The 27,471-nt window shown below is 42.3% G+C and overlaps 2 protein-coding genes across 3 annotated transcripts in view; one reads left to right on the forward strand and one right to left on the reverse strand.

The window, feature by feature from the left end:
* Positions 1–27,471, reverse strand: part of eva1aa (eva-1 homolog A, regulator of programmed cell death a) — a 118,921-nt gene that overhangs the window by 53,803 nt on the left and 37,647 nt on the right. The window contains exon 1 of one of the 2 annotated variants that reach the window (XM_010741024.3): positions 16,511–16,808. The exons of the other annotated variant lie outside the window; for it this stretch is intronic. Coding sequence (XP_010739326.3) covers positions 16,511–16,619 — 109 coding nt within the window. The 5' untranslated portion in view covers positions 16,620–16,808. Of the gene's footprint in view, positions 1–16,510; positions 16,809–27,471 lie in introns of those variants that run through there. 2 annotated transcript variants of the gene reach the window in all.
* On the forward strand, positions 18,107–21,230 carry mrpl19 (mitochondrial ribosomal protein L19). The gene is made up of 6 exons (XM_019277383.2): positions 18,107–18,239; positions 18,432–18,534; positions 18,616–18,734; positions 19,858–19,992; positions 20,408–20,589; positions 20,701–21,230. The coding sequence occupies exons 1-6, from the start codon at positions 18,167–18,169 to the stop codon at positions 20,920–20,922; spliced, it is 834 nt and encodes a 277-aa protein (XP_019132928.2). The 5' UTR covers positions 18,107–18,166; the 3' UTR covers positions 20,923–21,230.

Raw genomic sequence — 27,471 nt, forward strand, 5'->3', positions numbered from 1 at the left:
TGGAGGAACACCCAGGCGTCTCTCCTTCACCCTTCTCCTCCCTGTTTCTTTTCATGTGGGGCCAGACTTCTTCCTTAACTAGCTCTCTGCCCTTTCCCTTAACAAAAGCGCCGCACTATTATGTCTGCTGGTTTGTTTATTCGGTCATTAAAAGACAGGAGGTTGCGGTCACGATTGCTGTTCGTGCACAAACAGGTCGCTCTTGCTCCATTTAATCTGCGCACAAGCGGCACAGGGATTTGTTATAAACATAGACGCAGGTGACTGCACCTGCCCTTTTGTATCTATTGCCCAGCACAGATGGGATCTTGTCATATGATGCGACTTAACCTGTCAGGAGGCGAGAATGTCCATGTTTCGGGGCTGGTTGTAAAGCTACAGGCCTTTGAGATTGTTAGCTCCTCATCTGCGGTCATGTGATGACCCTGAGGTCTGACCCGGCGACGGAGGAGGTCAGGTATGATGGAGATTAGTGACAGGCCGCTGTGTTGTGTCAACACGACACAGAAAGAGGTCTGGGAAGGTTTTTCTCACAGAGAATCAGCGTTTAGTCACAACCCGGTGCACCAGTTCACATACCAATGCAAATTTACAACAGAGTGTGTGTAAATAAGATTAAATATATTCAGTGATTACTTTTACATAACACGGAGCCTCCTCTGCAATCTTACCTGTATCTCTTTTCAGGTCAGAGTGGGAGGAAGCTCTAACTAATTCTCCTCATGGTCCACTAAGCTGAGGTGCTCAGTGTCTGTCCAGAATAGAGTACGACAGGTATTTCTGATATGAACTGAGAGCAGGTGGGAGGACGAGGAAGGAGAGGGGAGAGAGGCAGCTCAGGTGGAGAGTCTCCCGCTCAGGGGTTACCCTCCCCTGCTTTTGAAAGTTGCCACCTCCTCCTATTGGCTGAGCCTGGAGAATGAACAATACACCGCAGCATGAAGTATTAATGCTGCTTATTATTCAGATGCTTACTCATGTAGCTCACTTTTATGTTGCTCATGCAATGTAATGTCTGCAAAGCCCCTTGCATTTGTCAACACCGTGGAATATTGCAGAATATTAGGAGATTATGGCTTAGCCTAAGTGCCTGTTTACATTGTATTTTAGAGATAATCAACAGGCTGTATGAATAAGAGTCTCTTTAAAAGGATCATGTATGTATAATAAAGATATATCTGCACTTTGACTTTCTTTAAAGATGCCAAATCAAAGGCCGTATCGTGTTTCATCTCGGTACATTAGGTATTTAGGCATTTACAGCTTCGTGAGTTTATTGGTGTTATTTTAAGCAAATTATAGCCATCAAACCATCAAATGTTCAAAAGATGCAGAGCTGAAGAGCCTGCTGCTGGAGAAGGAATTCCCTTTAAGTGGTGATTACTGGGAAGAGAGGAGGTTTCCCTCAAAGACGGCGCTCTGGCAACACTCAAGAGACGGTGGGTGGAGATGAAGAGGAGAAGAAGAGGACATTCAAAAGAAGAAGAGGATGAGTGACGGGGAAGGAAATTGGGGGATAAAGACACGTTGAATGTGAATAAGACAGCAGCTAAATAATCAAGTGTTGATTAAAAGTCTGAAAAGACGCTGGTTTTAGCTTACTGGTCATGAGAAAAAGAGTTGTACAGAGAAAGAGGGGAGATCTTTTAAAAAATGAAGCCTCTGCTTACAGGATGTGGCAGGAGAGAGTCCAAAGGCCAAAGCCGGTGGCTTTAGGCATTGTAGTAATTACTTTTCTCCGCAAACCACAGAGGCGGCACAAGGGCCCGGAGCACGGCACGACTTTTAGATAAAACAACCACCGGTCCTAAATCACGTGCGGTCAAAACTCTGCATTCACCTCTTCAGACCTGAACTTCAGCTAAATATATGACACACGAGCCTGGATGAGACAGGTTGATGAGGTGTGCCAACATGAAATAAAATCTCAAACCTGAAAAGAAAAGAAGGAGCAAAAGTTCACGTGGACGCCACAAAGGACACACTGCTACACAATGGACATGATGTCAAAGGAAATATACGAGCGAGCACTGCTGTAAATGTGCCAAGTACAGTCCTCGCTGCCAAGCCATTCAGAGAAAAAATGCATTCCTGAAATATCCCATTCTTCTGCTTACAATACATTAGCCTTGCTACAGTAGTCACGTTTTGGATTAGCCTAATTTCTTGCCAATCGTGCTATGAGGCAGAAAAGAGATATTTGGCAAAAACCTAAGCAGTTAAATTTGACACGAGACATCAGACAGAGCAGGATTACCTACGACTACTCACTGTACTGTTAATGTGTAGCTCAGTGAAAGTTCTTTCAAGCGCTGCAGTAAGTGTTGAGTGAAACCATCAAAGATTTTGTGCATTAATTTGAACAACAAACGTGCACCAGCTTGCCATTTTGGTACAGAGCTTGCAGATTTGCTGGATTTTTGAAGATCTGAAGACTTTTAGCTCACATCAGCAAAGCTACAGTCAACTAGAGATGCCTTCAAATGTCGCAAACTGCTTCTGACAAGAACACAAAACTTTATGTAACTTTTCTGTATTTGTGTGAAACTCTGATCGTCTGGTTGCGTACCTACTGTTTTACCTGACACATCTGCAGCGATGCATCTTTATCTGATCTGCCCCTAAGGTTGTTCCTCTTTTAGAAAGTGAACTTTGACCGTTGCTAAGTGAGTTATAATCATTTCATCTTGAGGCTTAAACCTGAAAACAGGGATGATGAGAGCTGTGAGAGTGAAACAAAACAATTAAGGTTTGGTAGATACGGCCAAAACAATGAGCTGAAAGATGCTAAAACGCTTCGTAGAGCTGAGGGGACCTGCACAGTTAGGCGATAAATCTCTGCAGGTTTGTCACTATGTGCAACTTTTTTGTCATTTGATCCATTGTAAATATAAGTACTGATTATAGCCACTTTAGCCCCAAGCCAGGGCTTCTCATGTAAATAGTGCAGGCTGTGTTTTATTGGCAGAATTAATGGGTGGCACGTGACGGCTGCTGAACTGGGTGAGATGCAGATTTTCTCGAACACTTACCGACTGTGTTAACATACACAGACACACTGTACACACAGTTACTGAAAGGGTGGGGGGTGTCAGCTGAGGGGGCTTACTCACATGGGGTTGGTCCCCTGGATTTAACCCCGCTGAGGACCTAAACAACTCAACTTCAAACCCTGTTTCCCGAGTATCCTCCCTTTCTCCCCAGGATATAAACCCAGCATGTGTTTCACACTTCCCTATCAGACTTCACTAAAGACTGATCAAACAACAGCTAATGGGATTGGGAAGAGAGTGCAACAAAGAGAATAGAGGAGAACAGATGATGCTCTGCTCATACTGAAAACAAGATTTATTTGCTTGTGACATTCATCTGCGTTTCTTTCAGCCATCAAAGGTGAAACTGACTCGCAGTGCATATTAATGGGCCATCCAGGTGCATGGAGCATTATAACATCTTATATTTATTCTCACCTTTTTCAATCTGTCATCAGCAGTGGCAGCCAAATATGAAAAACAAACCAAATTCACGTGTTTACCTCTGGTTCACTGATGCACTAAAATGACGCGGTTTGAAATCCAGAGGCAGAAGATGAGTGCGTGCATGTTTAACCAAACTGTTTTCAAAATCACAACACAGGCTCGCCTCGTGCTGTGTATCAATATCCTCAGGCGACGGTCTCCTTAATTTGAATGTCAGAGTTTCTTAACGTATCCCTCGTCCTCCCCCCCTGACAGACAGAGACCGGAGCCTGAGCAGCTGAAGTCATTAAAGCCAGAGACACAAACAAAAACACTCGGCTTGCCCGGTGCTTTTCCTCCGCCCTGAGATGGCTTATCTTTCTAACACCTACACACACAAACTTCCAGGCAAACACACACACACACACACACACACACACACATCTGCTCACACGTAAACACACAGAGGCATGCAGACACACAAACTTCAATCTGCTGGACATAAATAACAAATTTCTACACCCACCCCTGCATAGTTTGTTTATTTATTCACAGCATGACGCATTAATCTAATAGCAGCAATCTTACGGGCTTATAATGGGATGTGTGTGTTCTTATGGTCTTAAAAAGATGAAACTATAAATATAGTTTTAATAAACCAACGGGAACATCTTCAGCCAGTGGAGCTAACAAGGCTTATATATTAATATAACTAATTGTTCCCCAGTGCTCCTTGGCATAATTTCAACAGGTTTCTAGAGGTTTACTGGAGGGATGAACACCATTTCTCAAATGATATGTCCTCATTTGATGGAGCAGAATCTTCTATGGGTGTTCATCTAGGTCAAGAAGTGGTGAGTACGAAGGGCATAGTGTATGATTCACATGATTTTCACCAAACCATTCAGTGAATATATAGTCACTCATATCCACTCATTTATTCAGGTTATTCTTTTACAGTAATTTAATGTACTGATGTAGAGATACAGGTGAAAAAGTTACATCCCATTGAGACTGACATATAATAAATGCAGGTTAGTTCGTTAGTGTCCCTCCTATGAAATAAAGATGGACCCTTTTCTTATTTTTGCTTTCTTTTTTATCTACACGTGGCAACTACAGTATGGTTATGATTTGGGAACAATTGTGGTTATGGAAAATACAATATGATTAAAGTATAATTAGGGTTATGTAACTTAAACACTTGGTTAATGTAATCCAAACTCTTGCATTGAAGTTGGCAGTACTACCAACACCCAACACCAGATTCAACACCCTTACTTTCCCCCTCACTACATATTGGATGCTTTACTTTCTGTGTTAGCAATGGGCATTGGTATTGGACGTACTGTATGTGGACATAATTCCCATGATCCTGATATAGATATCTTATTATATGATTTATGAACTGATGGTTGGTATCGTGACTTCTAGCCCAGTAACCCTGCATATCAGACACGGGGTGTGCATGTGAATGTTGTATTGATGAAATGATAGCATGATGTTCGCTTTACTTGTTTCCAGCAACAAGGTGGAATTTTATCTGCCAGGCAAAGACAGAGGGGATTATACAGAGAGAACTGGGGGAACGTCACATGCTAAGTCATCAGGCGGGACGAGGAATTCATGCTCCGGAGGAGAAGGTGAACACAACATGCTCCTCTTGCTTGTTCACGACGGCACACACACACATCCAAGAACAAATCCACACTAAACGGCATAATTTAAATGTGACCACAAGAGAAACTCAAGCTGACTAAAGGCTAACTAAGTCATGTTAGAGACAAGGCCACAGATGATGTTTCAGGTTATCGCCGTTAGCTACCTCCTGGAGACAATGGCAGGACATCCACATGTGGGTCTGTTGTCTAAGCTCATCCTGAGGGGGCGACTGGCTATAACACATCTGCCGGCCTTGGAGATAGTCTCACAGTTGGACAGTGGCCGCTGAGTCTAGCCTTAGGAGTCCTCTCAAACCAAACACTGGCCCCACCCGAGTCCTCCCATGACCTCTGTTAGCACGTGCCTCTCCTCATGACCCCTGAAGGTCAAAGGTTACAAGGAGGAGAGGACGCTTTTACTCTGAGTCTCTGAGCATGTGTGTGTTGTGTGTTTCTCATGATGGGGACCTGGAGGTGAAAGGTGACAAGAGTTGAGGGGCACAGAGGTTCCCGGGAACACCCTCCCTTGGTGTTTGGATGCATGTCCAGACACCCACGGAGAAAGCGTGACAGAAAGAAAGCCGCAGAGAGATGAAGCGAAAGAGCCACAGGAAAAGAAATCTGTCATTTTAATGGTCACTTTTATGGCCTGGGAGAGTTGGGTGGCAGCCAGACTTCCCCATCACTGACCACAGTCCAGCAGACACCAGACAGATGCATCAGTGTGTGAGCTTTTTTGTCACCAAGCGAACGACAGATGTATCTTTCAAACTCACCGCAGAGGATTGGATTTAAGTGATTACTGGGTGGGGCTGAGAGAAGTCAGCTTGTGACAGAAAGGTCATAAGGGAACGAGTTCCCCTTTACTAATTTTCTCCGCCGTTCGGTCACGAACATGTCAAGGAACTGAAGATTTAGAGGAAATGGTTATACAGTCGGAGTTGGAAAAGGTTCTGTTCTTTGAGGGAGCTTTCAAAAAAGGCTGCCGGATAATCCCTTCTAAATATGGCAGAGGTTGGGGTAGTGAAAACGGTGTTGGCATGAGCATATCTACAGTGTAACAGTGAGAAATGTCAAGTTTCCATGATGCTGGACCAAATTGTGGTCGCTGCACATTAAAATAAGTTTCTAACATAGCATTACAAAGCAAGCTAAGTATTTTTTTCCAACTTTAAATGAACATTTAAACGTATTTTAATGATATCCTCTCAACAGAAACACACAAGTCTCTTTAGATACTTTAAACTACAACATAGGTTTATATTATGGCCACGTAATCAAGCCAGTGAGAACCACAAATTAAACTGTAACAGCATTAACTGCCAACTTTTATCCAAAACGATTCGTTGCAGTCGATGTTTTCAGTGCAAGTTTTTACTTTGGACTTTCTCTTTTGCCTTTGCCGAATATGCATGCTCCACGACTGCAGATGACTTAACAATATTCATGCAGAAAATGAATGGGACTCCCACAACCTTTGACTTGCACTTTGTAACTATTTCTTTCAAGAAGACTTCAAAGTGCTCCATCACTTCATGCCATTCTGGCCACACGACCCTCGTTTTAATGCAATAACAGCAAGACAGCATACCTCTATCAAGGTTCAAGCATACGCTGTTTCGAAAAGAGAGGTTTAAAAAAAAAAGAAAAAGGTAGGAGTGGGTGGGCACTGAAAGGCTGAGCTATTTGGGGAATTAACAAGCTTATCAGGGGGGCTGTTCTGTGAAAACAAGCAATAGAGCAACTCCTGAGGAGCTGAGGGAGTGAAAAGCCGTCTGCAGCATGTCCAATGGGACTTAGCAGGGAGATCTCCTTCCATTTACAACAAACGGAGACAGATCTGCAGTAATGACCAGACTAAATGTGAAAGCTTACCTTGCTCTATTCATTCAGTTTAACACAGAGTTTGTTTTTGTAGCTACCAAGTAACTGGGATCTCCTTGGGTAAAACTTTTGCCTGCTGAGAGCTACTACAAGTCAAGGTGATTTTCAAGTATGGATTTATCTAATTACTTTTTTGTTTTTGGTGGAAAGTTATAAAAACAAAGAGCCTGATTTGTGATGTCATTCTCTAGTCAGCCCTCATCCAGTAATATATTTCTAGTAAATGGATTGGCACAAAACTTTGTGCATACACTCATGCTCCAATGACAATGTATTCCAATGATTTGGGGATTAGCTGACCACTTTCCTTTCAAAATTTGTCCAACACTTCATTTTACGACCAAACACCTGTAAACAAATGACATTCCCATCAGCCTTAGCTGTGCTTTGTGTTCAGTGCAGGTAAATGGTAAACATTAAACCTGCTAGACATTGGCATGTTACAGTGAGCATATGATGATGATAGAATTTAACTCAAAGCACCACTTCAGTACAGACATAGCTGGCACCTACATGCAAACTGAGGGCGGGAGAATTCATCCCTTAATCAAAATGTACTCATATCTCAATTTTTCAGGAAACGTCTATAAACTTGATCGAATCAACGACATCAAGTTCTTCCAACCAGTCAGCCAACAGCCTGGAATCTTGAACTAATTATACTACAATTAAACCAACATGCCGAGTGAGCCACATAATTATCAATACAATTATCGTTATCAGGATAAATCCAATAACTTATTCAGTCATATGAATTATGAGTCTTATGTCAAGCTCTAACAAGATTTTTACGATGCTACGAATGGAACAAAAAGTCTGAACTTTGTGTGGTAAAAATGATTTTGGCTGAAAAATGGAAAACACAAGGAGAAAATCTCTCTACCCTCTTTTTTCCAGTTCCCTCCCCCCTTACCTGAGCTAGCCGGAGGGGCCAGTAAGCAACAGATTAGCAGTGCTTTGGGGCGCAGGCTGCTGTAGCGTGCTGTAATGCAGACTGTCAGTCCGACACAGTTGGGGGGCTACACAATGCCTCCTTGTTCAGACTGGCCCTTCTGTGCCCCACCTCTCTACCTCTCTCCATCTCTCTCTCTGTCTCTCATTCTCTCTTTGCCTCTGGGGGTTTATTCAAACCATAAAAACTAATAGTGTTTCAAAAAAAAAGTTCCTTTCCCCTCTCTGAAGAAAGCATGGGGCGGAGAGGGAAGGATGGAGAAAGAATAAAAAAGGAAGCCAGATCAAGGCGGACATGTTGACTCCTTAGCCAAACATAAATCAGCGCCCAGGAAACAGAGCGAAAGACGGAAAAAAAAGAGACAGAGGGGAGGAGGAGGGGCATCAAAGCATGGTTAACATTCTCTGAGATGCAGGAGGAGAAAAGGTGTGTGCGCTGGGTTTTTTTTCTTTTTTTGCAAGCGCGTGGGAGTGTGTGTGCGTGTCAATGGACTTGCTGAGCGCATAATTCAACAGGCAGCACATAAGTGGGGTGGACACGAGGAGATAATTGCCAGTGCACACACCCAACAGTCTCTTTCTCAACACTTGTTTCTGTTTACCTACAGCTCAGTTTCATTGTTAAGCCTGGATGGTGCAACGCTCTGTACTTGCAGCAGCAGGTATCACGACTTGTACCCGATTCTCAAAATGAGTCGAATTCTTGCCTAAACTGAGATAGCGAAAATGTGAGGATAGCTCGATAACTGCAGCTGCGTGCAACAACGCCGAGGTGTCACTCAAGAATCCTCTTCACACGTTTTCCTGTGTTTTCTTTGGGGCTTCTTTGCACCTCCCCCACATAAGAGAGGGCAAGTGCAAACACACACCTGCAATGTCTACATATACGTCTGTGCAGTTTAGGAATTAGACCCCCTCTTCTCTCCCCAATAACAGTTATTACTATAAAACCAACCAGCTCAACATCTGATTGGGCGATTTGGGTGGTTTTAGGAGATAAACAGAAATCTATGCAAAATAATGATTATCATATTAAGGGCTGACTGGTTGAGCAGTTTTCTGCTGATTATAAGTGTTGATTATGACATCCAGCCTTATTCAGCAGGTAGTTAGGACTCCTCCACAGCCTATGTGGGTAATTTCTAAATGCAGTCTGAGTTTAATTTGGGAGTTTCGCCCCGAAATCAGTTTCTAGACAGACACTGTTTGAAAAAAGTGACATCTACTCTCACTCAAATTATAGTGATTTTTATTTTGGACAACAGCCAAGGAAAGCCCTCAGTCTAAATACAGATAACAGACATTACAGTATGGTATATATCGCTGAGACACAAAGGGCACGTTCACACCTGTAGTTCAGACTATGAAACAAAAGATAATAAAAAGTTTTTTTTGTTCTGGTCCAAGTGACTATGAGCATTATTTGTATTATTAGGCTGCTACTTGAACACATGTTATGAATCCTGTACGTGGTATTATCAGGGGATAGTTATTGTTATTGTTACTCACTACACAGAGGAGGACAAAAGCACGACACACATCTGTTTTAAGTCCTTGTCATTTGCTGTGAGACCCACATCGGTCTTGGACTACATCGGAGTTTAACTGAAATGAAGCAAACTTAAACGGACAAAGCCATGTTTACACCTGCATGTGGCTTAGATGATCTGCTCATAAGCGGACAGCTCTACGTACAGGTGTGCATGCAGAACACATCCAGAGAGGTGATGTGGGACACATATGGCCACATTCGATAGGGTGGCTGTGGTTCAGGAGGGGCCCAAGAGGTACAACAGGTCGTCCATTAATCAGATGATCAGTGGTTCGATCTCGAGCGAGATACTGAACAATGAATTGTTCCTGAAGGTTGCGCCATGTATGAAAGGTTACCTCCCAAAAACTGAGCAGTTATTAACTTGTATGGCAATGTTGTATGAATGTGTAGTATAAAAGCTCCTTGTGTGGTCAGAAGACTAGAAAGGCACTACATAAGTACAGTCCTGACTGAAGTCCTATGTGTAAGCAGATGTACAACAAGTGGAAGCCACAACAACAGGTAGAACGGATTCTCACGGAAAGGATACGCACGAAAACACACTGATTTCCATTTGGGCCGAAGAGTCAGTACAACAGAAACTGGATGATTCATAGCAACTGGAAACTGTGTTTATTTGCATGGAGTGGGGAAGCGAGATCGGATCACGGGTAGAGTCATTCGAGACGCACGAGGAGGGAGGAGACACATTCTGACGCCAGGGTGTGAGATGCATGTTCATGCCAGGTAAACAGGGCCGCTTCAAACGAACCCAGCAGCAAAGTCTACTTTTCATAAACCGACAACAACGTACGTAGAAGATAAAGCTCAGTGAGACGGCGCAGAATGAGAAAACAACCCTCACTGATTGCGAGACACTTTGTCTGACAAGCGTGTTTTCTTTGTGTGGTACCACTGTGGAACATTACTGACATACTGAGGCTTAATTTCATGTAATATTGCCCCCAACAGCAGCCAAATCATTTATTAAGCATTACCTCAGTCAGGATGTGCTGTCTTCCCACACATATCTTGGCACGGAGACAAAAACGTATTTTGATTGGTTAATATGGTTCATATGCCAGGACTTGACTCCATTGATACAAAGCTTGCCTTTAAGGCTACATCTGGTTTGAACACATTTCCACATTAATCTTGTCAACACTGGATGCTTTGTCTTTTTATTTCCTTCAGAGCATTGTTGTTCTAGAAAAACAAACGATAAGGATCTTTTTTTTTTTTCAAGCGAGTTGTATAATATACTGTACCCTACAATTCACTTTTTAATCACTCCGCAGTGAAGCTGTAACTTCAAAGCTTCCGTGTGATGTGGGGGTAATTTAATTTCCTCGTCCTGAACCTAAAATGAGCAGAGTGGAAGAGTTGTTTCCTGTTGTAAACACTTCTCTCTCATCACCAACAACACATGTTCTTCCCCGACATGATGTTTGCTTTATGTGTGTTTGTTTATGTACTTATTGTATCCAAGGAGGAGGGGCTCACACAGAGGGTCACGTCTTTCATTGCTATCGTGTTGTGTCAGGTCAGACTTCACACACACACACACTGCCATAAATGCGTACAGACACACACACACACATCAAGTTATCTACATTACATCTCCAAGCTGTCTGCACCCAAAGGCTCTTTAGTTTCGCATTTCACTTTACTTATTAGACTGACGCTGCAAGAGGAGTCTTGTTAGCACCAAACTTTAAAGACGGGATTTACACAGCTATATATATAACCAGCATCGCTCAGCTACATGCATGTTAAAGATAAATGGCTGGATATGATGTTTCAGATGTGATGGATGTGCATTCTTCTGTAACGTGAAAGCTGGACAAGCCTCTGTCTCAATTACCTCGGAGTTTAAATAACCTTCTTGATGGTTGGTTCTGTTTTAAAACAAGCTGGAGCAGTTACCTGAATCGATTCATTTCGACTCAACAATCCGTCTTAAAAATGTCAAACGCTGAGTTGTAGATCTTAACTGTCTGGTTATTTATGACTTTTGTTATTTAAACTTTAACACCTAAATTGACTTCATTTTTTTCAAAATTCAAAACTACATTCAGATTTGATAACCAAATCCTCCTGCAACGTGTCATTGCAGTAGATTTAGCAAAAATAAATCAACAAAGCATCATGGTTCAAACCTGAAATGACTCAGGTGATGCTTCAAACATTCCATACATTTAGTATGTGGCAAAACAATAATGTCATATAAAAGAATTTACTGACTGACACCCAACAACTCTGTGTTTTGACACCATCACGCAATAAATCAAAACGTCTTGACAATTCACTCCTTTGAGAAGCTCATTCACAGAGACTATTCTTTGAATAGCGGCACCCCCTCTCCCTCTCTATTCATTTGGGGAGAGAAAAGCAGCCTTATGCCAGGCCTTCGCTGTCCGCCTCGCTGCCTGCCTCCACCGCAGTAGACAAAACAAGCGGGAGGCAGGATTTGTTTAGACAGAACTCACCTGGCGCACACAGACACAGAAACAGTGATCAGGCAAGCCCTTGGGAGGAGGAGTAGTAGGCAGTGAGGAGGTGGTGGTGGTGGTGGTAGGAAAAGGAGGCCCGGGGAGCTGATGAGTGGGGGAAGGGAAGGGACAGAGAGGGTAGGGCATGGGGCTCAGTGGACCACGCAGAAATCAGAGCGGATTAAGATTTGAAGGGCCTCGAGTAGCGCTCGATAAAAGGTACTGGGGGTGTGTTTGTGTGTATGACTCGGGGTAGGCAGTTAAGGTAGCCTAATCCAGGACCTGCCCATACGGTGATAGCATGGGTGGATTTGTGTGCTGTCTGCAGTGTCAGGCAGCTTAGAGCACTTTACCCACAGAGAAGGAATCAGCTGATCTGTCACCGCAGACAGATCGAGCTCTGCAGTCTTTTTACAGCACAAGATTAAATGATAGTAAACTTATTTCATTAATATACAGTTAAGTAATGATTATTTTCATTATTGAGTAATCTGACAAATATTTTTCCCTGATAATTGATTAATCGGTCAGACTATTAAAGTCAGGAATTAGTTAAAAACATCCATCACAATTTCCCAGAACCAATTTCTATTTCTCGTCCAAACAGCGGCGTAAAAATACTCAGTTTGCTATATTTTCAGGCAAGACGGGTAGCAAATCATCGTGTTTGAGAAGCCAAGAAGCCATTTTTGCTTGATAAATGACAATAGTTGCAGTTAATTCATTAATTGACCGATTGTTTCAGCTGCATTTGTTTGATCGACACTCACAATACGTGTAAATCCAGAAACATACAGCGTCTTTATCTTTTCATTTTACGACTTTATAACAATTAATTGAATTAAAATGTAAGAAATCCTACAGAAGTTTGTGAAGCAGGTCGACATAAGTGTGTAATGATCATGATCATTTATATTTTACAATTCATCACGATTATCCATCCATCTCATGTAACAGAATAGGTTTACTGCACTTGAAGAGTTTCAACTGGCTCTTCTAACTACCACAGCCCGGTAATAACTTTTAATTGTTCTAATCTAATCTAAAATTCATGACCTAATAAATGCTGTGTTGACTTTTCTTTCTACCTTTACTGACAGCGGTCAACATTTGTGATGAGCTTCGACAGCGGGGAATAAAGAGCAAGATGGATGGTGACTCCCCTTACACCACACACTCACATTTACTATAGGTTGACCTCAGTTGACCCCTTGGCCCCTCAACAGCCTCACATCCCATTGAGTGGGGTTAAATAGGGTTTCGCCTACAGGGTTTTTATGACAGAGAAAGAGAAGGAAAAGTTGCTTCACCGTAACCTTTCTGGACAAAAACAATGCAGCGGTTCTAAAATGTTCTACGGTGAAAAGAAGCGTACAATACGTCTGTGCTTTGTTTGAGATGTTTACATTTGATGTAAGTCAAGGGGCCCAGTTGTAGTAAATGAATCATGTTGTTGTTTCGGCCTTTTTCCAAAACAGTCCAGCGTTCATCGCTTTCCCTTCCCAACTATGTGTTGACAAAAATGATAATTTGTTTTCTGTCTATGTCTCTAGTCAGAGTTTATCTGAAGCTCTCATACAGCAGCACAACTTCAGGTACTAGATATACTTGCCTAAAAGCACTAGTTAAATTTTTTGCCATAGATAGTCAAACTGCTGAATATATTTGTCTGTGAAATGCCCAAAAATGTAATAAAACATTTCCCTAAAGACCGAAGACATTGCTTCAATTGTTCAACCAACACTCAAATGTTTTACTTCCTGTTGCTTAAAGGTCCAGTCTGTAAAGTTTTGTGGCATCTAGCAGTGAGGCTGCAGACTGCAATAAACTTAATACCGCTCGCCGTCCAAGCCTGAAGGCGGAACTAGGGTGGCTCGTAAATATAATGAAACGCCAAAGGATCCATCTAGATCTATTTGGTTTGTCCAGTCTGGGCTACTGTAGATATAAATGTTACACACTGGACCTTTAAAAGAAAAACAACATGTTCTCATCACTGAGAAGCTGGCACATTAGCTCATAAAAGGATGGAAACTATTTTTATCAGTTATCAAAAAAGCTGCAAATTTATTTTCTGCTGATCCTCTTAAAAATAAACCATCTAGGGGTGTCATTTAGCTCAGTTGGTTGACCAACCGTCCCATGTATGAAGGCTCAGTCCTTGGGGTCCGAATCTGACCTGTGGCTCTTTCATTCCCCATCTCTCTCTCTCTGCACATTCCTGTCACTCTTCAGCTGTCTCTCAAAAATAAAGCTTGAAAAGGCCAAAAAATATCTTCAAAAATAAATAAATAAATACAATAAACCAACTAGTAAAAACATGTCAAGGACCGCCAGTGAGGTCTGTATGTGGACAGAAAAAAAAGCAAAGAAGCATGACATATATTTCTGCTAATGGACGGTTTGCTGCTAGTCTGTTAGATAACAGTTACATAACAAGCTGAGGCGCTCCTCACTTGTAGAAAACCTGAGCGAATACATACAGTAGAGGTTGTGTATTAGGTTCTATGAATTTAAGACATAAAATCAACGAGAGTATTGATAACTTGTAAAACAAAGAGTATTAATTAGTCTGCTTGCTGCGTCTGTCAGCCTGGGGGCTCTTAAGTGTTGCACAGCTCACTCCATGCCTCTAATTAGCCGTTCAGGCGGCTGCATAATGGAAGATGATAACAGGGGGAGACACAGAATTAAATTACCCACTAACATACTGTAGTTTGTTTCCATTTCAGCAGTGGGCTCAAAGCGGCTGTATGAAATATGAAACTGACATTACTCCAGTTGTCGACAAACGATGCAAATACAAGACACGGGGAAGCAGAACTAAATATAACATGTGATAAAATTAAATGATCTTTTACTACCATAAACATTCCTTTGGAAATCAACAGCTGGCTCCGCTAGGTTCATTCACCACAGCGACTCACTGATGTGACCATCACTGATCCAACCACATGACAGATGTTAGATAAAAAAACCTACCACTGCTGTCACCCTGCACCCTGGCAGCACCTGTCAATCATAGCACTCCTCTCAGTCTCCAGGGAGACTCCAGCTGGTCAAGAATGTGAGGACTGAAGGATTTCTTTGTCTCTGAGGTATTCTGAGGCAGTCCCCCCCTTCTTTTCTTTTTTGTCTCATTTCATTCACAGGTCAGCATTTCTGCACAGGTCCATGCAAAGCAAAGAAGATCCCTAAAAATGACAGCGGTGTTTTCCTCCCCATCTCCCCTGAACGAGAAAAGTTCAGCGCTACTGAAAAGTCCAGAGGTAAACTCTTAGAACAAGTTGCACCAAAGCTGAGATTTCAACAAATTAACTCCTGCCTATGCTTTAGTATTTACATAATCATGTCTAAGCTGAAGGGGGGGTATTGGTAAACCTGCTCCGAGCAGCGCAAATCTGGAATCAGCTGGTGTTTAGAATTTCCCCATTCCTGCTTAATTAACCGTAGTCAGATCCACTCTGTATCGCAGCTTTATGGCAAAACCAACAACCACTGACACATGCGTGGCAATTACAGAAACGTAACCTTGTTAACGGGCCCCTCACTACACCGTGGATCTTTAGCAGCTCATTAGGCAGCAACATGTACACATGCACACATAATCATACACAGAGGGCATGTTACATACATCTGCTCTTTAGCACCTTTTCCCCACAGTGTAGTAGTCTGCTCGTTTCCAGCCATTAGACCCATTAGAGGCCAATTAACACCGACACAAAGCTCCCTTCCTGTTTTATAGCACTGTAAACAAAACCTGCAGGCCTGCCTTTGGGCTCAGCAGAGCTCAACAGCTCATAATGCAACACACAATAACTTATTGGGTTTCCTTAGCATATATATAGAGATTCAGGTAATTGGCAGGTCCCAGGTTTTGTTATCAGCACTGTACCTTTCAAACTGATGTATATGAAGCACATAATCATAAAAAACTGCTCCATAGTCGGCATGTGCTTTCTTCTCTGGGCTGTAAATCAGCAGCAAATGACAGCACTTGGTCCAGACAATCCATCTAGTAACACATTAACCACTTTATCTTATTTATCTCAGCTGCATCAGTGGGATATGTGCTGCAGATATGTGCACTGATAAACCCAACCCTCAATCCATACAGCCAGATGGCTTGAGTAAAAAAAGGAGAACCTGTTGTCTGAAGTGCGTTATGTGGGTCATTCTTCACAAACTGTGTCAGAATTGGTCCAAAGATAAGCCCTATACGGGCATTTTCCGCGTGTTCCTCGGTTTAGGAAACATTAGAGTGTGCATGCTGCAGCACGCCACAGGCACGGGTCGTCCTGAGAGGTGAAGCTGATGCGACACTGAAATCACTTCTCATAAGATGTTTAAAAATCATGCGTAATGACTTAATATCCTCGATTTCATAACTTTGGGTGTATTTCTCGAGCGTAAAGATGGATGAAGCTTAAACGCAGATTTAAACGAGTGAACACACATGTTAAAGCTTTGCAAACATGTTTACACTCTTTTTTTCCCTTTTTTTCATAAACACCAACAACAAATCCCAACCTGAAAAGTCTGAGGAGCCCTTGGTGAAGTCGCAGAGGACGGTCAGACACGTTATTCCCAACAGAAGCGCATAAGTGACGGCTGAGAGAGTCCCATCTGAGAAGAACATCCTTGAAGCCTCGAAGTTTTTGAGTTTCTCCGTATCATTAGAAAGTCCAGCAGAAGCATTTAAAGGCTTTTTCAGTAGTTTCTGTGTCGCATGCGGGAGATGTGCGGTCCCATCATGTCTTCTAGTCTTCCCTCATCCTCCCACCGCACCGCTGCGTGACCGGGATCGAGGTTCTCCTCTTGAGGCTGGGAGCAGTGCTCTGCTCTGTGAGTGCATTTCTAACTGCGTGTTGTGTTTGTGGAGGCAGCCCACCTGGAGGACCTACATGGTCTCAAAGACCCAGAGTTCCCTACCGGACTCATGCAATAATCCAAAGACATAAACACTCAGATTACTACTTTTTTATACTTACATTTTGTTTTGTATATGTATACTTTTGTACTTTTAAGTAGAATTAAGGATTATTTAGACTATTTATTCTTAAAAACATTCAGACTTTTTTCTTTAAACATGTAAATATTATCAATCAGACACAATCATGTACATACATAAACCATATTTATTTCAGCATCCTTTGCACTATGCACTATTGTCTTACAAATGTTTTTGTTGTTTATACATATAGATCTACATGTTAATGTATATTTTATCTGTACATAGCAGTTTAATGTTTATGTTTACCTGTCGAGCTCCTTGTTTTATCTGGTTTTATGTCTATATCTGTGTAGTATGAACATTAAGAGCAAAACTGATTCTGGTCGTGAAATAAAGTTTGAATTAGACTCTTTCTGTATTGTTGTTAACATATAGCCTGCATTATAAATGCAAGCATTATATCTCTAAAGGAAATAAGGTAGGTGTTTGATGTATTTCGTTACAGACAAAAATATAGATATAGATGAAGCTCGTCAACAATGACAAAACAAAACATCAGCATTATCAACACTCACATAAACTGCGGGCTAATTTAATTAAATGTTTTTCTTAATTAATTAATCATGGTAAAGGTAATAGTCAACGATAGATAGATAGATAGATAGATAGATAGATAGATAGATAGATAGATAGATAGATAGATAGATAGATAGATTAAAGATACAAATAAAACGTATATAAGAATAGAAATAATTTTGTTTATAGAAATAAGAAATAGAAACTATATACAATTCAATTAAAGTGTAGAAAATGAACGGAAGTCAAAGCAGTGTCTGTAGAGAGGCAAGCAGGGTGGATGGATCTGAATAAGTCGAGCCTTTTAATCTAATTTTATTCATTTATTTATTATATTTATTATTCTCGGCAGGTTTTCTTTAGCTTTTATTACACGGTGACAGCATGAGAGAGGCAGGAAAGATGTTGGAGGGATGCCACTTCTAATTTGATTCGACTTTTATTGAATTATTACTTAATAATAACATTTACTGCTTCCTTTTTCAGTCTGGCTGCTGCACACAGAGCGGAGTTGTGCACATTATGTGGATCATTTGCGCCACCTTGTGGACACTGCGCCACACTGCATATTGACACAGAAATCGCGTTTCTGTGCCGTATGTCTTCAAACAGCTTCCGTACTTTTGTTCCCATGTGAACGCAGCAGAAGGTCAGACATGGCAGCGAAGGGGCTCGACAAATGTTTCTTTTCTCTGAGGTTGTTACGAAACCTGCAGCTCCGAAATGAACGTGAGTGAAGCGGAAGCTGGCCGTCTCAGCCGGGTTTTAATGTGGTCAGACTGAAATATGAAATATAACCCCGAGCTGACGGTGCTAACTGTTAGCTGGCTTGTCTTTCAACCCACTGTGGGTTAACACCAATAATAATAATAATAATAATAATAATAATAATGCATGTCTTATCTTCTTGTTATTTTCCAGGGCTCGTGTCCACGTCTGCGTGTCGTCTGGTCGATGATAAATTCATCCCTCCATCTAAACCTGTCATCATAGATAAAACACAGAGTGTGGCATCTCTGCGCAAGTATGACACTATTCTATTATCTATTATACACACACTAATATTTATATGTATGTTTATATAAGTGTTGTCTCACCCCTGCAGGTTTCTGAGTCCAGAGTTCGTCCCTCCCAGACAGAGGACAAACCCTCTGAAGTTCTCCATCGAGAGGAAAGACATGATCCGCAGGAGGAAAGTGCTGAACATCCCTGAGTTTTACGTAGGTAAGAAGCCAGGTGACATACCCAACAGGTGCTTCTCCCGCTCTGAGGCGACCATAGCGAGTTCTTCGTCTTCGAACCTGGAGATTTCACTTCATTCGAGTTAGATTGCTGCAACTTTATTGTCCAGAGACTAGATTCATCATCACAATCTTTCTACTATTCCCTGGTTTTCTGTCAGTTTTATATTAGATTTTTAAAATATTTTACTCATAAGGTTTGTGTCAGGAAGCTTCTGGAGTACTCCTCCTTCCTCCTTCCTCAGACATGCATCCCAAGGTCAGCTCAGCTCCAGCCCCACTGTCTGTGACCCTGATCAGGATAAGAGGATGGTTTGTGTCCTCTGTGATTTGTTACTTCATTAGCATTTCTCACATTTAATGTTGTTAAAAACTGGACTGGACCTTTGCTGTCTGCTGCTCCTCAGTTGAGGAACTTCCTGCTTCAGGATCTCCCTCAGGCAGCCGTCATTTAAATCTTTTATCTCAACTCGTTGTTTTATATAATTTTATTCTTTCATTGGCACAATTTTATCTTTGTTTCACATCAATGTTTGCAAAGAAAGTTGCTATAGGTCAAAATGTTGTTTGTGCAGTGGTCCCTCGTTTGTCGCGGGGGGTACGTTCTAAAAACAACCCGCAATAGACAAAATCCGCAAAGTAATCAGCTTTATTTTTTACTATTATTCGACATGTTTTAAGGCTGTAAAACCCCTAACCACACACTTTTATACACTTTTCTCAGACAAGCATTAACATTTTCTCACATTTCTCTCTTACTTAAACACTCTCAAAGTTCAAACTTTCGCAGATTTAACAAAAATAAGTACAATACTGTTTTAGTAAATGAAACCGTATTTCCGCTGTAACGGCTTTTTCCTCTGAAGGCCTTGGTGCAGGTGTTTTTTTCCGAGTGTAGAACATACAACGCATTTTGTACAGTACTCCCTTAGCTAATCAGGACGCAGAACACAATACGTGTTCATACTGTACAGAACGCTGTAAAAAAAAAGCATGCAAAATTACACTAAAAAAAATTTGCGAGACCGCGAAAGGTGAACCGCATTATAGTGAGGGACAACTGTATCACGTTTTAAATCACGTCGATTAATTTGAATTGTTTTAAGGGAGTATCCTGGCTGTGTCCATGGCTGACCCTCATGCCAGTGGGAAAGCCAACCGCTTTGTTGGGATCTGTATCCAGAGAGGAGGAAAAGGGCTGGGAGCCACATTTGTCCTGAGGAACATCATTAATAACCAAGGTAAAGTACTGGTCTAACTGCACGGCACAGTGTCTCGCGGCCTGCAGTAATATTTAGTTAAATCAACTCAGATTTTTTTTATTTGTCATTGTAAAGGTAAATTATTTTTTTAGGTTTTTGTGTAGTCGCTCAGTACGCTGCTCAATCTGAGACCCTCCCTCTGTTCGTGTCTGTTCTGTCGTTGGTAGAAGAGACATGTTACAAAAAAAAGATCCTTTTAACACTTAAAGGCTTGAAAATACAAGTAATTTAAAGAAGATCTGCAGATATGATCTGAATGCACTGAAACATCATGTTGGCATCACTGCTTCAGTGTTTGCCATAGATAACATCCAGAGATCCTTTACCTGAATAAGAAAGTAAACCACACGGCCTCCACCTGTTTAAGTCATGTATCTCTTCGTGTGTGGCTCAGGTGTGGAGATCTGCTACGAGCTGTACAGCCCTCGCATCCAGAGTGTCGAGGTGCTGAAGCTGGAGAAGAGGCTGGACGACAACCTGATGTACCTGAGAGACGCTCTGCCCGAGTACAGTACTGTGGACCCGGACATGAAGCCTGTGCCCTTCTCCCCGACCGGAGAGGTTCCAGTCAACAACGTGAGCTTCCCCACACTCATCTGTTGTATTAATATTGTTAAAGCTATCCTTATAACTGTTTATATGCATATTAATGTGCCATAGGATTAAGCATTTCTGTCTATTCACCAGATTAAAGTAAGAATGCGCCCAAAGCCGTGGTCCAAACGCTGGGAACGACCCAAGTTCAACATCCAGGGCATTCGCTTTGACCTGTGCCTGACCCCAGAGAAGATGGAGCACGCCCAGAAGTGGGCAGAGCCTTGGCGGGAGTACGACATGCTGAAGGAGTACGACACCTCCAAACTGGAGGAGCATCTCCTCGACGAGTTTCAGCAGGAGATGAGCAAGTGAGGACGATCCTCCTGAGACGTGCTTCAGTTTTACCATCGACAGACTTTTCTTTCAGGAAGAGGGAACAGACTGGAATATGAGATTTGGAAGGATGTGGAACGGTCTGCTGGACTGTGATCAGTTTTAGGTCGATCCAGATGGTTTACTCCAGCTGCACCCAGTGCACGTAAGGAGGAAACTGAGGAGTCATGCCTTCTTCTTTTTGTCTCATCAGTCTGCTGTACAGTATACGAGCTCTCAGTGTCACTGGCCTTAGTTGTGACACTGACACAAGCGGTTTATATAATAAAAGCTATCAAACCTCCAAAGTCTTTGTTCTGTTGTGACTCATTTATTGCTTTTATACCAGTTGCATGTCTGTGATTTGCTATGGAGTTACGGCATCTTAACACTAGGTGGCACTATTTCTCCACATATGTCACATCTATATCTACGTAACATAAGCAAGCCTTTGTTGTGTCATAGAGCGTTTTGAGGGAAACTCCTGCCATGCTAAGTAAACAGTGTTTTATTTCAGTTGATCAGGGACCTCATTCCAAAAAAAACAAGTTATCTGGTTTATCAAGTCTTTGTACGTGTTATTTAAAGGTCTTCCCGGTTGAACTTGAACGTAAAAAAAAACAAAACAAGTCCAGATAAATCAGTAAACCTGCTGTTTGAACTAGGCCTCAGTATCCTGCACTTTAAAATAAAAAAATAAGCCTGGTACTCAGGGACCGAACACCAAGGACACCCGGTAGTGTTTTAGTGTTGTGGATGGAAAATTGTGGTGTTGAGATGGTATGTTAGAGCGTCAGTCGGGTAGTATAAAAACACTTGGACTCCTTATGTTATGTCTGCTCTCTGTGAGTGTGTGTGTGTGTGTGTGTATAAACACACCGAATGAGTCCCTGCACTCTAATTTCTCCATATTACAGGATGAGACGCAGAGAAAATGGTCTCTAATACAGGAGTAGCAGATGTTTACTGAGCTCATTATGGACCACACAGGGTTCCTGTGTAGAGATGCAGCCGAATGAAGAGAGCGATTACTCCTGTTGGATTTCAGATAATGGAATGGAAGAAACGCAGTTCGGCTTTTGACATCAAGACGCAGGAATTGACACGTTATCGGGATTAATTAATCGGATTATTTTAACCAGATTGTCAAATCTGCACCTGTTGAACAGCTACGTCTCTGTCTTACACAGCGTGTTTAGTCCCACTGTTGACTCTCCACCTAATTTACTCAGTGCCCAATCAGTCCTGACCTGCAGCAAAGAAAACCAAACTCCATCTGCTTCTGTGTACAGTAGACCGAGAGCCTGTCCAGCACGTTGTCATTATACTGCCCACTGAATCAGCTGGCCCTTTCACCTTTTCATTTTTCACTCTCAGTATTTTCAGTTTGGGACTGATTGATGTTCACGTGTGGAGGCGGTAACAGAAATGTTTATCCTACAGCACATTGCCAGAGTCTTTAGAAGCATTCCACTGCGACACCACCGGGCCGGTAAACCAGTTTAAACCACAAAGTTACTCAGTCTGAGTTACTGCTTCAAGGAAACTTCCTGCCTCTCTCTCTCTCTGTCTAGGTGTGTGAGAAACAGAGTGAAGTAACTCTGGATTGTGATCTCAACTGTATGTGCCTCCCATGCCCTCAGGTTGACTTCTCTGCACCTGGAGTGAAGTTAAAGCCCCTTGGCTGGGAAAAGAGATCAAACACCAGTACACACCGACACACAGACACACACAAACACACGGTGACTTGCAGACAGGCTATCATATCAGCCTTCACAGACAGACACCTCAAACACAGTGCCAACTGTAAACGTCTGGGACAGCGTTTCCGTCAATCCTCATGTGAAACAAGATACGCTCCATTCATGGTTGCCATGGAATCGGGGTGGGGCATGCAGGTTTTGAGGTGCCCATAATCCCACCCCTCAATAACAACTGACTGTAAAGCATGGTGGGCTGATGATAGCCGCAGTGCCACACTACTACGAAGGTCAGTGCAGGAATGTAGGGAGGGACACACTCCTCTAATCCGTCTTCCTCCCCTTCGATGGTGCTCCCATGACCTTCATCTCTTTCTCGCTCTGAAGGGAGGATAGTGCCGGCTTTGAAAAGGAGCCAGGTTGATGAATTGGAGAGGATGTGATACAGGGTGTGCAGCAACTCCCACATGAGTGAGATTTTGGGGTAATGTCTTCCACTGGGCCGATACACTAAATGCAGTTTCACTCTCTTTAACATCTCTGTCACCGTGTGATTTCTTACTCTGCTGTCTGCGGACCTGGGGAAATTAGTTTCACTCTCTTCCTCTCTGCCAGGGAGTGTGAACTGTGTTTGAGCTGTCTTTGTGTATGACAAGTGCAACGGGATACTGGGCCACCCATAGGCCCCAGGTAAATTACACCCTGTCACTGTGTGTGTGTATGTGTGTGCATGAGCTTGTGTGTACGTGCTTACTCCGGGCCACCCGTAGTCCTAGGTAAATTACACGCTTGAGTTTCACCATATGTTTCCAGTGAAAAGACACGACCGTCTGCTCCTCTCCGACTGTCCCATGGGCCTGACGGGGGCTCCTGCTGCCATCACTCTCCCTTTGTTACACACTCACACAGACAACCTGACAGTGCGACAGCTGTTAGGAAACATTACATTGCGAGCAGCTGATGCCCCAAAAGTCGAACAGGCACATATCACAGTCATTTTAATAATGTGATACTGTGTGCGAGTGGGTCTGGCAAGAGCTGCCAGGGGTCATGGGTTCATTTCCAGTTGGGGCCAAGCATCTTAAAAATGTACGGATAAAAGTGTCCATCCAAAATGGGCATATGTCCAACAACGTCCATATAGCAAGGATGACTGTACAGGACAGGACAGGGGTCACTTAAAAAGAGGACTGCAGTGATTTAACGTCACACTGTCACAACATTTAGGGATTTAAGAAGCACTGCAGCAGAGGCCTAGATATAATGACTTTCAGCACATAATGTGGGTCAAGCTCCAAAAATACTAGATCCTACACCTTGATTTTTTTTTGTCCCCTGCCTTGTAAATGACCATGTCCATCAATCTCCACACCCCATGATGTCAAGTATGAGTAATTGTCTCAGACCTCCAGAACCACAGAGGACGTGTATGACAGCTGCTTTTACAGGGTGTGTACTCCCTATGATCTGTACATAGACAGGAAAGTGCCCCTTTTATTTTAGTTATATACTTTCTGTATTTTCTGTTAATGTCAATGATTTGATCCTAATAATAAATAATACCCGTGTAGCCAAAGCCACACCTCTGCACAGATGTTTGTGAGCGCTGTAGTTTTACCAAGTCAATCCTATGTAGAGTTGCAATGACTAAATTAAAAAAAAAAAGGTCTAAATTCTCTGATTTCAGCTTCTCAAATGTGAATATTTTTTGGTTTTCTGGGAACAAAATAAGACATTTGAGGACGTCAACTTTGGGCTTTGGGAGACAGTGGTTGACATTTCTCACAGCTATATGACATTTTAAAGATAAGCAGCTAATCGACTAGTCAGGAAAGTGATTTGAGAAGATTCATTAATAATGAAAATAACTGGTAGTGGTATCCCTAATCCCACATACACTATCCTGCTGCTGGGAATATTCACTAGAGCACTAATTTGTTTCTGAAAATAGTCCCCAACACATACACTATGTATCCTGGCTTGAGTAAAAGCTACAGTGCGCAGCTGTTTTTTAGGAATTTTGTTTCAGAAATGAAAGTATGTATTCGTGCCGCCAACAGGTTGATGAAGTCAGAAAGTACTGAGAGACAACTTAATAGTGATTTCAGTCTTTTTCATGTGATTTGTTGACAGTAACAGAGATGGAATGGCACCGTTATTCTTCAACATTGATGGGCGTCTTTGGCAGAAGGATGATTGACGGCATCATATCATAATCTGCTTTAAATCACTATTACTGTGTATTATTCAGTTTGTTCCAGAGAAGTATAAAAGTGCTTGGGCCTTGATAAATAGCAGACACTCAGTCATATGATCAGAGGAACACTGTGACCAGAGGTGAGGTGAAAATAAATCTTAAACTTTTTTGTTTGAAGGTAATCCAGTCAGATGTCAGAAAATCACAGAGGCTGTTTAAATTCAGCATAGTCTCACATCCGCATGTCTTAACCTGTGCAGCAGGTAAAACATTAAAAAGGTGTAATAAGTAATCTCTGTAGTACTGCCTGAGAAAATGGACTTCATTGTTTCTATGCCCACTGATTGTTAGAATAAAAATGAAAGAGAAAACCGGTCTTACCAACAGCCATCATTTCCGAGACGTTCATTCATAAACTTATTACGTATTGACATGGTGCCACTCAACATTTCTGCTCAGTCCAAACAGCATTCCTGCACGTATTCAGGTCATCGCTGTCTGGATTTGTCCTTTATGTTTATGCGTTCTCTTCAATGATATTTCTGTGTATTTTCTTCTTTTAGGATGTCCCTGTCCACATGCGGTCCCAGATAAGAGCACCCAAGGCTGTTTGATGCATTCTTCACATTTCCTTGGTATCACATTGTGTTCCTGCCACAACCAAGCGCGTACACATGTGCACATGTGTGTGTGTGTGTGTGTTCAGTTGTGTTTTAACAGCTCAGGACATGCGAGCCAGGTCATAACACAGCACATTATTCGTTATGATGGGTTGTTATTCCTGTTTGGTCGTGATGACCCTGCCTGGTACTTAAAAAAAACACAGCCATGTGGTCTGAAAGTATGCTCCTGCTTTGATGTGAGGAAGAAATATAGTAGTAGAAACACGGGCAGTTTCGTTGCCTTGCCTCTGAGGGGCGCCCTTATCTTCTGTCTCCCCCCTACTACTCCTGTTGCTGTTCCTGCTGCTGCGCCTGAGGTCCCATGCACAGCTGGTCTCCCTCTCTCTCCTGAGCTGTAATTGCAGCTCTGTCCTGGGAAATAGACGGAGGAAATCCCAGAGCTTTCGCCGTGCAACAATGACAATAAAAAAAAAAGAAGAAAAAAAAAAAGAGGTGAGGAAAAGAGGAAGAAAGCGTTTCAGCTGAGATGAAAGAAGGGAGGGAGGCTTAGGAGGAGAAGGGAGTGCTTGGCTCAGGAGTGCCAAAGCACGGTGGAGGTAGAGATGAAGGAGAAAGCAAAAAGGGAGGGAGGGAGGGAGGGATGGTGTTGGTGATGGTAGTAAACGCTTGAGTTTATTAACCTCATTTAGTTGAGAGGCTGAGAGTGAGGGGAAGGGGAGGAGTGGCGTGTTCATACTGTGAATGCAGGGCTGGAGTTTACTAATGAGGGCTGCAAATGCACACACACACACACACACACACACACACTCACACTTTCCTTAGCTTATTCCCCCTCTCATACCAGATCCACCTTGATCTGATGCCAAGTATGCAGGCAGAACACACATTCACAGGACTGACTCACACTACTGCCAGCCTACTGCCTCCCCCTCATTTTTTTTTCTTCCTCCCCATCAAACCACCTTTTTTAAACTTCAGCTGAGAGGCAATTTTACCCAAATTGCTATTGATACACATTGTTGGAGTGGATAGAGTAGAGTTTGGGCTCAGAATTGTTTGATTCCCAGCCAAAACTACATAGCTTTAGCCTGCCTTGACAATCTGAAGTGTATATTTTGTCATGTGTTGTGAACGTAGATTGAAAGGTATTCGCATTTATGGGAAATTCAGAGTAGCGGTTGGCGTTAATGCTTTTCTTCTGACTGTGAGGGGGAGCCAGACCTGTTTGAGGACCTCAGATGAACTCCACAGTGCAAGGCCTGGGGGGTCAGGAAGGTCAACAAACAACTTCAATCAAGGTCTTGTGAGGTAACATAGTTAACAATGTTTGCTGAGGTTAAGGTTGACTTAAAGATACAGAAATCTTATCTCCTACTTCACTGAAAGCCCAGTTTCTTAGTGTATCTATCACACTTGTGTAAGATGCATATTGGACCACGGTTGGTTAGCTGTGATGTCACGAATCACGCGCTTACATACACTCCTTAAAGTGAGATTTAAGGCGATTGCCGATAAACTTTCCACCTTCAGCAGATGAATGTGGAAACAACCTTCTGGTGTCAAACTCTGCACATACATTACTCGGCACAGTTAAGGTCAAACATCCAAATGATTTAACAATGAAGGAAAATGTCTCTGGGCGGAGGGGGGCTTAAATATTTATTAGATTTTGTGGTTTATTAACTTTAATATTTTAATATTTAGCCAAGGACAGTCTATAAGTAAAGGAGAGAACTCTAAGAACAATGTCACATGTCTCAGAGTCATTTTCGTGTATTTATGGCAGCGCGCTACATTTAATCAAGTGCTGTATTTAGGTACAATTTGAATGCACTTGTACTTTCATTCTATTTTATGCTAAATTCTGATGTGTTATTAAAGTAACTCCACCTTTACCCGCTGTAGCACAAGTGAATGCATTACTAAATATAATCCAGATATATGTTTTGATAAGATTTTGAATGCAGCGTTTTTACTTGTAATAGAGTAACTTACACTGTGGTATTACTACATTTACTTCAGTAAAAGA

Source organism: Larimichthys crocea, chromosome XI (assembly GCF_000972845.2).
Source record: "Larimichthys crocea isolate SSNF chromosome XI, L_crocea_2.0, whole genome shotgun sequence".
In the NCBI taxonomy this organism is placed as follows: domain Eukaryota; kingdom Metazoa; phylum Chordata; class Actinopteri; family Sciaenidae; genus Larimichthys; species Larimichthys crocea.

Coding starts and splice junctions, on each gene's coding strand:
- mrpl19 (XM_019277383.2), top strand. CDS start 18,167: ATGGCAGCGAAGGGGCTCGACAAATGTTTCTTTTCTCTGAGGTTGTTA. Junction 18,240..18,431: donor CCTGCAGCTCCGAAATGAAC/GTGAGTGAAGCG, acceptor GTTATTTTCCAG/GGCTCGTGTCCACGTCTGCG. Junction 19,993..20,407: donor GAACATCATTAATAACCAAG/GTAAAGTACTGG, acceptor TGTGTGGCTCAG/GTGTGGAGATCTGCTACGAG.